This window comes from Microtus oregoni, unplaced genomic scaffold, assembly GCF_018167655.1.
Source record: "Microtus oregoni isolate MIOR12 unplaced genomic scaffold, Mior012 000003F_ref0000135, whole genome shotgun sequence".
In the NCBI taxonomy this organism is placed as follows: Eukaryota; Metazoa; Chordata; class Mammalia; order Rodentia; family Cricetidae; genus Microtus; species Microtus oregoni.
The window spans coordinates 62,645,347-62,659,248 of record NW_024543062.1 but is presented as its reverse complement, the minus strand read 5'-3'; the positions used below and the strand labels follow the sequence as shown (position 1 = coordinate 62,659,248).

The window sequence follows — 13,902 nt, the reverse complement described above, 5'->3', positions numbered from 1 at the left end:
GAAAAGTGGTTTGATCATAAATCAACATCTTTAATAGGCACTCAAGACAACAAACGAGCCCCTTCTACTGTACAAAACAGTTTCTACACTACCCCCATTCTCATGTAAGACGTGCGTGCATAGTCACACATACAGGCTTACTCAGGCATTAGGCAACAAACTGAAATCAAAGCAAGCAACACTATTAGCAAAGTAATGTACGAGAAAACAGCTCAACAAAGGCCTATAGCATCTGCCCATGGAAACAATATTTAGTTGCATCATACAGGAAATCTCCAGCAGTATAATATTAAGAAAAATTCAGCTTAAGATAAACAACTATTTTTGGTCTCTCCCAGTAGGAGGCTAATTCAGGATGGCCAAAGAGAACATTCTACATGGTTTCCAATCCTTCACTGTCAGCTAGGAGGGTCCCACAGAATGAGATAGCAGGATCCTTAAATTAGCCTCTGTGTGACCATTTCTAAGAGAGAAGGATGAGGAGGAGGACAAATGTAGAGTTCACTCACTATTGGGCAGCTAAGACCAAGGCTGCTGTAAGGGATTAGGGGTGGAGCTCCAGAAGGCAAGCGCTGCTGCAGAGTGATCCAAGGTAGGGCAATCTGCATAGTGCCCGATTCTGAAAAAGCAGCTCTTCTGCCCACTTTGGCCTTGTCACCTCCCACAGATCCAGGTTATACATCAAGGCACTGGTCTATGTGTCTACCATAGGGGCAAGGGGATATTGTATTATGTGATAAACCAGTCCTTTGTGGCATTTTGCTGATGAGGTTTACTGCTGAGGAACCTTGGGTCTTGGGTAACAAGGAAAACGGAGCTTGTGTTCTCACCTCAAGCTCAGAAGAGTTAAGGTAACAGAAACAGAGATATTAAACAATGGCACCAGCAGGCCTGTCCCTAGAGAGTCCCAACTCAGGCTTACCCTTACCAGGCTTCCCTCCACACACACACTCCTCATGAGTGCCAGCCTCCTGTGCCAGTCACACTAATGCGCTGTGTGAAATCAAAGAATTTTCAGCCGCCCCAGATTCCAGATTAAAAGAGTGGTTCTATTTGCCTTCCCGTGTTCCTTGAAATCTGCAATCTCTTGTTCTAACATACAATAGATAACGGCAGTTTCTTGTTAGAACAATTAAGGTTTACACAATGGATTCTGCAGCAATTGGTCAGTTGCACATATTAATAAACAGCTGTTATTTAATCCAGCTTGAGCAAAACACAGCTTAACCCTACAATTCTGCCTTCAAAAATTTGACTCTAATGCAAAAGCTGTCTAGTTAAAGGGAGTCCACAGAAATGAACCTTGAACACACCCCCAGTGTAGACTGGTTTATTTCTACAGTGCCGAGAGCAGAACCCAGGGCCCTGAACATACTACACAAATCCTAACACCGACCTATTTCCCTAAACCATGGGCTAATTTTCAGAGATCTCTGCTATAAGCATTCTAAATGAGTTTTATTTCTTAATATCTGGAGGAAAATAATGGCTACCCACTATCTTTTACTGAAAATCTCTGGCGCATCAGTATTCCAGTTTTCCTCAGAAGTCCCTGGAGGGCCACAAGCAAATCAACAGCAGGTCCAGGTTTTACTTGCTCAGGATCCTCCAAAAACCACCGTGTTATTGAATGAAGCCCTTACCTCAAACAAAGAATCTCACACAGAAAACATGATAGTTTATCCTGAGGGTGACATTTCCAGAATTATCTGGGACATCTAATGTCACCACTCACAAATTTGCAGCCCCATAAAGTTCCAAACTGTACTCAACTGCCAGGAAACCCTCTGAAATCTGAAAGTCTTGGAACTATGCCTCAAGATCCCTGCTGAGGTTCTGTTAACCATGCTGATCCTTAGCACTGTGGTATTTAATCTGCTCTGGAGATTTCCATTCAGGAAAATATCAATGAACCAAGGCCAGAGAAGAAAGGAGGACATGGGAAGAAGGACACATAGTTGCATGGAGAAGCACACGCTGCATGCAATCCTGAGGCGCTGCAGGACTGGAGGGGACTGGAGGGGACTGGAGCTGCTCTATCCCTTGTGTATACTTCCCCTCACCCCACCAGGGACAAGTTCTCTAGTCCTTCTTAAGGATAAAGCTGTTAAAACAGTTGCCTCCCATTAAGGCTGATCCACTTCAGCGCTCAACAAAAGTAATTAGGAAACAAAAAGCTGACATGAAGTACCCTGTTAATAAAGACACAGTTCTACTTCAGTACTTCCTTCAACTTGAGGCTAAACAAAGTGACAATGGGGCATCTCCAAAAACAGCCTAGACAGAAGAACCTACTCTTAATAGAATAGGCTGTAATGCTAGCCAGCATACATAACCAGCATACATAACCAGTATACATAGCCAGTATACATACATAGCCAGCATACATAACCAGTATGCATTTCACATACAGTTCAAAGTTTTACTACAAATCCTTTTCTGCTACTAAAATAATAACACTAATGAATTTGAGGAATAAAACGGCATTCTCCAGGACTGGGTAAACTTTCCAACATTTTGATCTTGGGTCTCATTTAGACATTTAGTTACTGTGGCTACTAGTGAACATATTGATTAAAATTGAAATTTTAAGTCTATTATTGAGAAAGATAATTTAAAAATTCTAGTGGTTTATTTACCATTTACTATATATACTTTCTATTGAAAAACACAACATTAATTTTAACTAACAGTGTTTTGTTTTTCTGATGATGCAGCTCAAACACAGGCCCTTGCATAAGCTAGGCAAATGCTGCTCCACTGAGCCACACCACAGAGCTCCCAAGTCCTTATAGGATGGTTCTGAAGAACGGGGGGCAGAGGGGGCGGGGAGTCAGGCGTGCTTGCACACACCTTTAAACCCAGAACTCTGGAAACAGACAGGAGAATCTCTGTGAGTTTGAGGCCAGCCTGCTCTATGCAGAAGCATGGAGACTATGTCCTAAAGTGTTTTAATTAATTTTATATATCTGGCCACATTTTAAATCACGCAACTGGACTTTTTGTGGCAGGAAAATCTACTCAAACTTCAGATTGGGTTTCTTGTGAGCTGACACCAGCACATGCACACGGGCACAGAAAGACCATCAACAACTGCTGATGTCAACAGACTGCTCATCTGAAGTCAACTGCTGACCTGTGCTCCTTGTTCCTGAGTCCTTGCTCCACACACAGCTCAGGACTCAGTATGGAGGTGGGAACTGCTGACCAGGTGCTATAACCACTGCTGCAGGGGACTCCCCTAGTCAGTGGTACAGTACTGCAGCATGGAAAATGCAAGTCCTGATCTAGTGAACTTAGAGGACTAATGACTTAGTCTGTTTTTAAGTTTCTCTATAGAAAATAATTCCTATTTATAGGCAACAATTAACTAGCATAAGGTACAAACTGAACAAGGAATTCTGCCTTGCATTCTACTATTTATCATATGTGGATTAACACATTTAAACTAAATCTTAAAGGAGAAAAAACTAAATATAACCATTGACATTTTATCTATCCTGTGTCGAATAGCTACAAAAAAAGAGAATATTCTATTAACAAAAGCACTTCTTTTATGTGTGTCCATGTGTGTATGTGTGTCTAATGAATATATATAGACTTGTGTGTGCACATGCATGTGTATGCGTGTCTGATGGATACAGACAGACTTTCAAATCTCAAGGTGTATATGTGTCTGTCTGTCTAATGAATATATACAGGCTTGCATGAGCGCATGCGTGTGTGTGCGTGTCTAATGGTACATACAGACTTTCAAATCCCAGGGACATCTGAGTGGAGATGAGCTCTAACTTGATCATTGTTTTTCGAATAAACACCACTTAACTGGTTCCCAGGTATTTTCTAGGAATTTCCATTCCTTGATAAAACTCCCTCAGTCGTGTATCATGTGTTGGGGGCTGATATGGCTCAGATGTTAAGGGCTAAGGCTCATGATCAAAAGAACACTTAGATGTTAGGAAGCTATACTGTATCTTTTTTGCAATCTCCTCCTATTTTCAGATACTGGGGAACCCTCAAAGCCTTTATGGTACTGTTACAAATTCTCCTTTCTCTGGACAGTCGAGAAAGAACACCACACCTTGGAGCACCTGAACAATATGAAGATGCTGAAGTTTAATAGTCAGGTGCTACATTAAACCAGCACAAATGAAAACTTAAAAAACAAACACTTAGGGCAGATACAGTCTAGGACATGTATTGGCTGGAGGCTCATATCCTTTTGGGTCAGAGATTTTCCTCTAGGAATCTAATGGAAAGTAGGGGTTCCTCCCCAGAAATACTCACATAATACTTTGTATCTGAAGGAAGTAGAGCCCTGGTAGTCTATTTATGGACCTAAGGTTGACAGCCAGTGAATTAAGTCAATTTTGGTTTAGCTTGCCTTTAGCAGCTTAAAATCCAAAGACTACTTGATGCTGGGGAAAAGGAAGGAAGAAAGGGAGGGAAATCCCATTGCAGTTAAAGGAAGTCAGGAGCTGTACAAAGCAAGGCCACAAAGCAAGCCAGACAGTGCTCCCAATGTGTCCTTACCTGCCAAGGGCTGGCTGAGTTCCGCCTGTACTTTACCCTTCGTTGATCCTTCCAGAGGTAAACCTCTGTCCCCTTTGTAGAGTTTCGGTTTAAATGGAGAATCTTTCTCTTTACCTTTTGATCCTTTAGGCCGGCCTGCTTGCTTCTTCTTGGATTTGCCATCCCCCTTCACACCCAGTAATGGATGGACTTCTGCAGGAGGACAGACACCCATGAGAAACAGTCCATACCACAATGGTCCCATATCCCAACCAGACCTTTGCGTGCGGAGAGCATTGCTTTTTATGACCCACATCACTCATCGAAGGGAAAAAATGCATTGTTTTTAAAACTACAAAAGAATGGCTACTACACTGACAAATACTTTTAGACCAAAAGGTGTACACAGTCTATATTACATGGTTTATACCAAACCACAGCAGCTCCAAACTGAGAAACAGTTAAAATACCCACTCATTCTAAGTCAATCAAACCCAAACAGGAATGTATGGATACAGCACACAGTATCGGGCATAAGCGATCAGAAAACAAATGGACAGACCAGGGCCAGAGTCCTGACTCCACCATTTTCTGTGAGAACTTGGACCAGTTATAGAGTTTCAGCTCAACTTCTCTCTTTTATAAAGCAAGAATAATAAAATACATGCAGGGTTGACGTAACTATGAGCAGTGGTTTAGAAACCAGAAAGACACTGCTGCTTGGACTAGAGTATACAATCAGAGATTATACCGTTGTATAATTAATTTATCTATTGCTAGCTTTAAGAGAAAAGAATGGAAGGTGCTGATACTAACACCACCCCGTCCCTAGTAAAACCCTGTAACACACGGTAACACAAGCTCCTGACCCCACTGTAAAAGTGGAAAGGGAGAAATGACCGTGCAGGTCTGACTGGCACTTTAGCAGGCAGTAAAATACCTCTATGGAAAAGAAAAAAAAAAAAAAAGATGAGCCGTTCAAGGAAACAAATTCTAAGTCATGTATCAGAAGACAAAGTATGTCTGTCATCTTAGGCAAGGTACTGGAGAGCAGAACATTCTCATTTAAATGTGAACACAAATGCAAACATCACAGAACTGTGAAGCAATATAGAAAAAGACTCATGGGAAAGCTCCTTTAAAGTAAAAATGGCTCAAAAGGAAATTACTCATGTGTGCCCAAGAATATAAATCAATGTATCTATAGGCACCGGAATAAAGAGGCGGCTCTTACCATCATTCGGCACTCCTTGGAGTTCTATATTGGTTGTTTTAGGTTTCTTCTTTGGTGGCTGGGACCCATCTGCTGAAGACTGCCTCTTCTTCTCTGAACTAGCCCCTTCGTCCATCAAGGAGGTTGGGACTGCATCCGGTGGGGGGCCATACGGATTTTCTTCAGGGTCTTCTACCTCAGGGGCAATGGGTAAATACAACAGAGCCTTTGAATCCTCCAGCTCTTCATCACTATTCGGAACAGGATCAGACAAGGGATTGGAAAAAAAGAGGAGATAGTTGCTTAAACCACAGCCCTTCAGCCTTTCCTCTAGTGCCTACATTTAATACACACAACAGTTACAGACCTAGACTTTAAGAAAGACGAGACAAAGGAAAGAAACTGGGTAAGAGAACCATATCCATAAATCATAACCATAAACAGACTAAGCTCATTACTGCAGTTTCTTTTCTTTTTTGTCCCTGAGACAGGGTTTCTCTATATAGTAGTCCTGGCTGTTGTGAAACTCACTCTGTAGACCAGGCTGGCCTCAAACTCAAAAGATTCACCTGCCTCTACCTCCAGAGGCCACCATGCCTGGTTTTATTTCAGTTTCTTAAAATCTACATCACATTTTGTTCAGCAAAGGACTGTTTGCTAGTCACACTACTAAGCAGCTGAAAGTGAGGGACAGCTGGGGGAACTGAACAGTGCACAAAAAAAAGGAATGATACCCAGGCTTCCAAGGCATTCACCTGCTACAGAAGGCAGCGATGGGGTCCACGCTGGTGACATCTACTTCCTCGTCTTCAGCAGCATCAGCCCCTGTAGGACAGAAAATTGGAGAGGTTTGAAAAGAAATGGAAAACTGCTTTTGGCCTGAGAATAATCCTTGCTCATTTTACTTGATTACTTAACAATAGGGGCTGAATTCCTACTAGGAAATAGCTGACAACCAAGAAAGTTGGGAACGGCTCTTCAGTAAATGTCTCAGTCTACCCAGGAAAGAGATCATTTCAGCATAAAACAATAAATGTTGCAGTAAAATAATAGATGATGGGGAGATAGGAAGAGGGACTGGTTAATGTGGACACCTAAAAAGGTTCACAAAACATAGTCCAAGACTACCAGAACCATATGCAATGCTCTGCATCCCTGGAGGTATTCCCAAAACACAAAAGGGAGCAGTTTCCAAGCTAGAGAGATCTAACTTCAACCTCTATTCTCTAATTCCTACACCATGAAGTATCCAGGTGTCAAAGATCTGGGAGCATAGTAATCGTATACACACACACACACACACACACACACACACAGTGCAAAGTTCTATGCTAGAAATCACGAAGATAAGTCAAATCTCAAGATAGTGGCAATGCACACATGTAATCTCAGCACTGGGAAGATCGGTAATAAAGATTCGGAGTTTGTGCTACATAATGAGACTCTTGTCTTCAAATTTGCAACAAAAAAAAAAGTCAGATCTTTATTTTCAAGAAGTCCCTATTCAGAAATTTGGAAGATGAAATTAAAAATGACAATGACTAAGGTCATAATAGTGAAAGATTTTGGGGTTCTTCTTCCAGGCTGGACATACACTAAGTGCTTTATATGAATTACTCTATTTATCCTCTACAATGTGAAGACATGGGTGCTACATTACTCCACTTCCGAGATGAAGGATTCAAGCTTAACTATTTTGCCCAAAGCTGTCTGGTACCAGAGTCCATGCTCTCGACCTTTCTCCAACTGACAAAGATGTAACAGAAGACACGACACAAGCTGAGCCTGAGCACATCTCTGTGCTTTGCAGGGTGCTGTATGCAAATCCTGACTTAACCATCTGTGACTCATCAGGAAATACAGATGAAAAGTCAAGAGCTGCCTGAGCACTGGTGATGCCCATGTGAAATCTTAACTAGAATCTAAATTAAGGCTGCTTGTGCTTAAGGAAAAAGGTGACAGATACAACACTAACACAGTTACAGCAGCATTACCTGTTTGCTCAGGCTCACTCTTATCTTCATCTTCAATATCAAACTCTGATTCTCTTTCCTCATATTCTACATTTTCATCCAACTCTTTGAAATCTGGGGCAAATGCACTCCAATTTTCCTAAGACAAAACAGATAAGTGTCACCACATGAAAAATCAGTTAACAATATCAACTTATATTCAACATGAAACAGATTCTAAGATTAAACTTGGGGTTAAGAGAATAAAATCTTAGGTATCTAAGTGTTTGCCATCATGATGTATTTTCTATATAAACATTTCAAGTTATTAACTGCATTTTCTCCCTAAATAACTCCATCTTTAATCTTTTTTAAGTGTACTTCACAAAGGTAGTTTAAAAGTGTTCATCAATATACAATAAACTGAGCTGGAAATAAGAAAAGCAAAATAAATGTTAAAAGGTTGCAGAAAGTGTGTACATATGGAAACAAAGGTGGAAACCAGCTCAGAACTAAGACTGTCCCTCTGACGTGAAGCGAAAATAAATAAAGTCGTAGTTGGCTTACTCTGTATAAAGGATTTTTGATAAAAACAAATATTTAGTTTCAAAGAAAATCAACCAGAAAAATACTTACTACTTGATTTTGGGCCCAAATGGACACTACTCCACTAGAAATAGAAGCTATGATGGGTCGAACTGGATGCCACTAAATCATAATTTGAGAGAGAGAAGAATTGTCGATCAGCACAGATTCAAGTCATTCGAGAGCGTGTGCACAATCGAAGCAATCCTCTGCTCTCTCTACTCACAGCCACGTCCAGCAGCAGTTCCCCTCTGGTTCCGTGCAAGATTTTCACTAAGTTGCCAATGCTCTTCTCCCAGATATACAGGGCATGCTGCCGAGCAGAGCCCGCTACTATATACTCCCCATCCCCAGAGAAGCAACATTTTTTCCATGGGGTCCTAAAAGACAAAGAACATCCCCCAGAGAAACTGGAACAGGAGCCCAAGGAAGGTCAGTCACGTCCTCTCCTGGCAACAATACCTACCTATTCACCAAGTCCTGCAGCTTCTGCATAGGCTCAGGCTCTCCATCCCTTCCACACGTTAAAATCTCTCTGCCGTCATAAACTCTGATTATTCGATCTGCTGTGTTAATTAAAAAGCAACTATAGAAAGGAGAGAGATTATTGACTAGTCAGACATCTGTCCCTGTTAAAAAACTTCTATACTTCTTAGGCCAGCACCACAGACCACCTAGCTAACTGGAGTGAAATTAAGAATGGCCAAGATTCAATGCTTGTATATCTTCTTGTCACTCCAAACCAATGAAGTGAAAATATGTGTGCTTTGTCCTGTATATTCCCAAACCTCATGTTAATACTGTCTGGACTTAACTGAGATCTAAGACCTCTGAACTGAAGCCAGCCCACTCAATTCACAAGTTTGCAATGTGCAAGATTCATTAAATACTGCATTTATTGGCCTGTTTCAAACATTGTAAGATTATTAATGAGTCAATAAGCTAAATGTGTATTTTCTAAATTATGTTTATTTGTTTGGGGAGGGGATGCATATGCCATAGCACACTTATGGAGGAGAGAAGACAACTTGGAAGTCAGGTCTCTCCTTCCACCATGTAGATCCTGGTAGCCAGCTTCTTTACCTGCTGAGCTAGTTCTCTGGCCTTAAATATGTCACTTTTAAAATGGTTAACTTTTTATTGTAACAATAAAGGAAATTTGTTTAAAAATATGTTTTTCATCATTTTCTTACAGTCTCTATTAACTATTTTGTTTGTTTGTTTGTTTGTTTTTTTCGAGACAGGGTTTCTCTGTGTAACAGCCCTAGCTGTCCTGGAACTCACTCTGTAGACCAGGCTGGCCTCAAACTCAGAGATCCACCTGCCTCCGCCTTCTGTCTCCCAAGAGCTAAGATTAAAGGTGTGCATCACCACCGGCCAGCTTTTTTGAAATTATAATTACATCATTTCCCCCCGACCCTTTCCTCCCCTTAACTTCTTCCATGTAACCCTCTCTCCCTTTTCTCTCAAATGCATGGCTTCTTTTTCTTTCCTTGTTTTTATATGACTTAGTTATTCTTGACTCAAGAGCAATCTGAGTGACTGGGCTGTTGCTCAGTGGTGGAGTGTTTGCCTAGCATGAGACTCCAACTTCAATCCCCAGATACACCACACACTTTGAAGATGAACGTACCCCAAACACTGAATGCTCCTAAAAAGAGAATGAGTGCTGCTGCCGACTGACAAGCCATTTTTTTCTTGTTTCTGTCAGTCCATCTACATCTTACAAACTCAGGGGAACGTCTGGAATTAAACCAGTTAGCACATTTTAAGTGCATGCTCAACTGGGATATAAATTCTGTGACACCAGTCCAGGTTACGTGCTGGCTAGCTTTATGTCAACTTGACACAAGCTAGAGTCATCTGAAAGAAGGGAATCTCAACTGAGAAAATTCCTCCATAACATCTGGCTGTAGAGTCTTCTCTTAATTACTGATTGTTGGGGGAGGGCCCAGCCCTTTGTGGGTGGTGCCATTCATGGGCTGGTGGCCCTGGGTTCTAGAAGAAAGCAGCTGAGTAAGTCATGGGGAGCAAGCCAGTTTGCAGCACCCCTCCATGGCCTTTGCATCAGCTCCTGCCTCCAGGTTCCTGCCCTGCTTGGGTTTGTGCCCTCACTGCTTTTAATGATGAGTTTTTATACGGAACTATGAGCAAAAGAAACCTTCCTCCTCGAGTCGCTTTTGGTCATGGTGTTTCATCACAGAAACAGTAACTAAGACAGGTTGTAAGCATATTTGGGACTGGGGATGTACCTCAGTTTTAGAGCACTTGTCAGGGAGGCCCTGGGGTTCTGCCCCTAGTACTGCTAAAGATAAGTACGTGAAATATTTAAAATTCTCACTCAGTGCTATGTGCCAGGCATTTTGATTCTCAGCAACAACACTTAAACATCTTTTCTGTAAAGGAACTGCCTGGCAACCTCCCAACAACAAAGATGTGACTACTAGTTCAATAAGGGAAATTTTATGAACCTAAGAACCAGACAGTGAGAGATTCTAACAGCTTTAATAAATTCAATAAATTATCACACACGGCAAATTATTATTTGCATTCCACTCACTTAAGAAAAAAAAACTAGGGCTGGAGAGATGGCTCAGTGGTTAAGAGCATTGCCTGCTCTTCCAAAGGTTCTGAGTTCAATTCCCAGCAACCACATGGTGGCTCACAACCATCTGTAATGAGGTCTGGTGCCCTCTTCGGGCCTGCAGACATACACACAGACAGAATATTGTATACATAATAAATAAACAAACAAACAAACATAAAAAAAAGAAAAAAAACTAAAAAATCAAAGACATCACTGGGTGTGGTAGTGCCATTCCATAATCTTTGACTCAGGAGGCTGAGGTAGGAGGACCACAAGAGCTGGGCCAGCCTGAGCTATGTAGCGAGATTCTGTTACAAAAACAAAAACTCCATACACACAGGAAGACAAGGCCTCACTCACCTCCCTTTCCGGGCAAACTCAATTGACTTAATGGCTGTAGTATTGCTTGTTCCTGTTGTTACTCGGAAGGAAGCAACAAGATCCTGAGAGTCTGTTTTTAGGACCAAGATCTGAAGTTTACAGAACAAAAATAAAAAAGTAAATATTCTGGTGACTACTAGTAATCAGATCTGACTTGTTTTTAAATTGTGCAGAGACGTAGCAAAAGTCAAGCATCTCGAGTCCTATATATTACATCTCATTAACTGGTATTATGTTTTACTTCTTTCAATAAACTACAGAGTCTCAACCATCTACTCTTAAAACACGATGATTAACATTATTCACAACAGGCAACAAGTGGCAACAACCCTAGAATCCACTGACAGAGAAATAGGTAAAATGTGGTATATACATACAATACGATTAAACTTTGAAGAGGAGGGAAATTCTGACACACAGTATAACACAGCTACCTTGATGACACAATGCTGTACGAGATATACCAGCTGCAAATGGGGAATACAGTATTATCCCATTCCTATAAAGTGCTTACAGTGGTCAAATCAACAGGAAACGGGCTGACAGCCGCCAGGGACTGGGACAGCCCTCTCTGACAGCCGCTCAGTCTGCAGAGGCTGCTGTTGAGTACCACCATGTACTGAGTCCTGCTGACCTGAACACTGTGAATGTTCAAGGAGTTTAAAAGTTTGTGTGCATCATCTTCAGTTCTTCACACATGGAGGCACGCACTCTACAGCTGTTAATATTTACCTTAACCACAATTTTTAAAAAACTGCTACCGGAACAAACACCTATAATGTACTACCCCCCAAAAGTCTACACTTCCAAACACCACAAAGGACAAGTTTAACAATGAAAAAAAGATAGTCTCAGTACTCTAGTTAAATTGGCCTGAATTATACCGTGTTTCTTTGTGTGCATGTTTATATGGGGTTTTTGTACAACTAGATATTAAGCCATTTTTACCAGCATGCTCTAGGTGATGACTTTTAAATATTATTCTCTTCATTACTACTACTGGTCAAGACCCTTCTGTCCTTTTTTGTTTTCTCTGGCTCTGGGGAGTAACCACAGCCTCTTACATATACAGCAAGCACTTTACAGCTAAGTTACACCCAGGCTTTCTCTTCTGTTCCTTCTCTTAGCGTCTTGAGAGAGGTCTTGCTGTGCAGGCCAAAGCTAATTTAATTCAGACTGTTCTCGAACTTGCAGTGATCCTCCTGTCTCTGCTTCTCAAGTGCTGAAAGAATTTTATAAAATAAGCTGCCACGCTGTCTCCATTCCTTATCTAAATCAAATAATCTACTCTAATTCAAAGCACAGAAATGATTATTAAGGCACGAAAGAAAACTTAGCTACATTTCCATTCCGGGATTATTCCAGGGAGAAAAGAGCCTGAAAGTAGAAGTAAATATGGGCCAAGGCAGATGCCCAGTCTTTCTTCACTGACCTCACAGCTTACCTTGCCTTTTGCATTTCCTGTATAAATATATTCCCCTCGCCTATCAAAAGAAGCCACCACGTTCAAATCGGAGTCATCGTCTACCGGCAGAACAACATGTTTGGAATCTGAAAGGGTCAACATGACAGGAGCAGATTTCATGGGACACACGAGAACCTTGTTCCTGTTTAAAAATATGAACACATATTGGCTATTGCTATGGTAGCAACAGATGGAGTCCCTGTCCTTTATCCCTGGTCCCTGACCACTTCCTCACTGGCTCTCCCAGCCCCAGCAAATGTGAAATGTTGAAATCACATAAAGTCTACACACCTAGTAACAGGGAACAGACTCAAAGGACAGAGCCTATCTCGACAAATAAATTGTGATTATTTTATTTACTAAAAATATTTAGTAAACCAGTAATATACTAATTAAAGTAAAAAACAAAATACTGATTTTTAATTATATTAACAAGTATATGTATATCAGATATGGCCTGGGCTTTAGGCTCATATAATGATCATCGTACTTACAGAGAAGTAGATTATGAGAGATCCCAAGAAGTGAAAAGCTGTGTCTGAGTAATGGAATACTAGGCAACTTTTCCTTAAGTGCAGTCTTAATAGTAAATTGTTTCTTCATACTAAAGGATTCTAAAGAATCAAAGCCAGGGCCCACTCATTACATCATTCCCACCTTTGGTCATTTCCAAAGTCTTAATATTGATCAGTTACAATCTCCTTATAATATATTCAGTAGAACTAACCTAAGCACAAAAATTACTTTATATAGGTTTGAAAAGCTGTTGTGTTTGCCTCTTAAAATCTCAATCTGAAGTTGTCAGAGCCCAAAGCTAATCCACTCAGAATGAGACCCCACCCTAGGAAAAGAATATCTTAAACATACTGATCTCGAGGATGATATTGGACTTTTAGGATGGGTGAAGGGAATCGAAACCTCTGGTCGCAATCGCCTGATAGAACATCCCACTGCGACACTATGTTATCTGTAGAAGCACTCACAAGCTTATGACCATCTCGACTCCAACTACGGGGAGAAACAGAGGTGAATTTAGCACACACAACGAGGTAAAATATATATATAACACTACTATGGATAAAACAGTGACCTACAGAACACTGTATGCATAGTAAATAAATCTTTAAAAAAAAGTTTAAAAGGGGGCTGGAGAGATAGCTCTGAGGTTAAGAGCACTGGTTGCTCTTCCAGAGGTCCTGAGTTCAAT

General features: G+C 41.0%; 1 protein-coding gene across 3 annotated transcripts in view; it reads right to left on the bottom strand.

Annotated features, from left to right (window-relative positions):
• The window catches only part of Rbbp5 (RB binding protein 5, histone lysine methyltransferase complex subunit), a 28,918-nt gene that overhangs the window by 3,120 nt on the left and 11,896 nt on the right, over positions 1 to 13,902 (bottom strand). For 2 of the 3 annotated variants that reach the window (XM_041648470.1, XM_041648471.1), the window contains exons 4-13: positions 13,563 to 13,703; positions 12,675 to 12,837; positions 11,210 to 11,319; positions 8,729 to 8,848; positions 8,489 to 8,642; positions 8,314 to 8,385; positions 7,720 to 7,837; positions 6,481 to 6,550; positions 5,747 to 5,976; positions 4,648 to 4,725 (exon numbers count right to left, since the gene is read on the bottom strand). In XM_041648470.1, coding sequence (XP_041504404.1) covers positions 4,648 to 4,725; positions 5,747 to 5,976; positions 6,481 to 6,550; positions 7,720 to 7,837; positions 8,314 to 8,385; positions 8,489 to 8,642; positions 8,729 to 8,848; positions 11,210 to 11,319; positions 12,675 to 12,837; positions 13,563 to 13,703 — 1,256 coding nt within the window. Of the gene's footprint in view, positions 1 to 4,533; positions 4,726 to 5,746; positions 5,977 to 6,480; positions 6,551 to 7,719; positions 7,838 to 8,313; positions 8,386 to 8,488; positions 8,643 to 8,728; positions 8,849 to 11,209; positions 11,320 to 12,674; positions 12,838 to 13,562; positions 13,704 to 13,902 lie in introns of all 3 variants that reach the window. The other variant, XM_041648469.1, reaches the window with a different exon arrangement.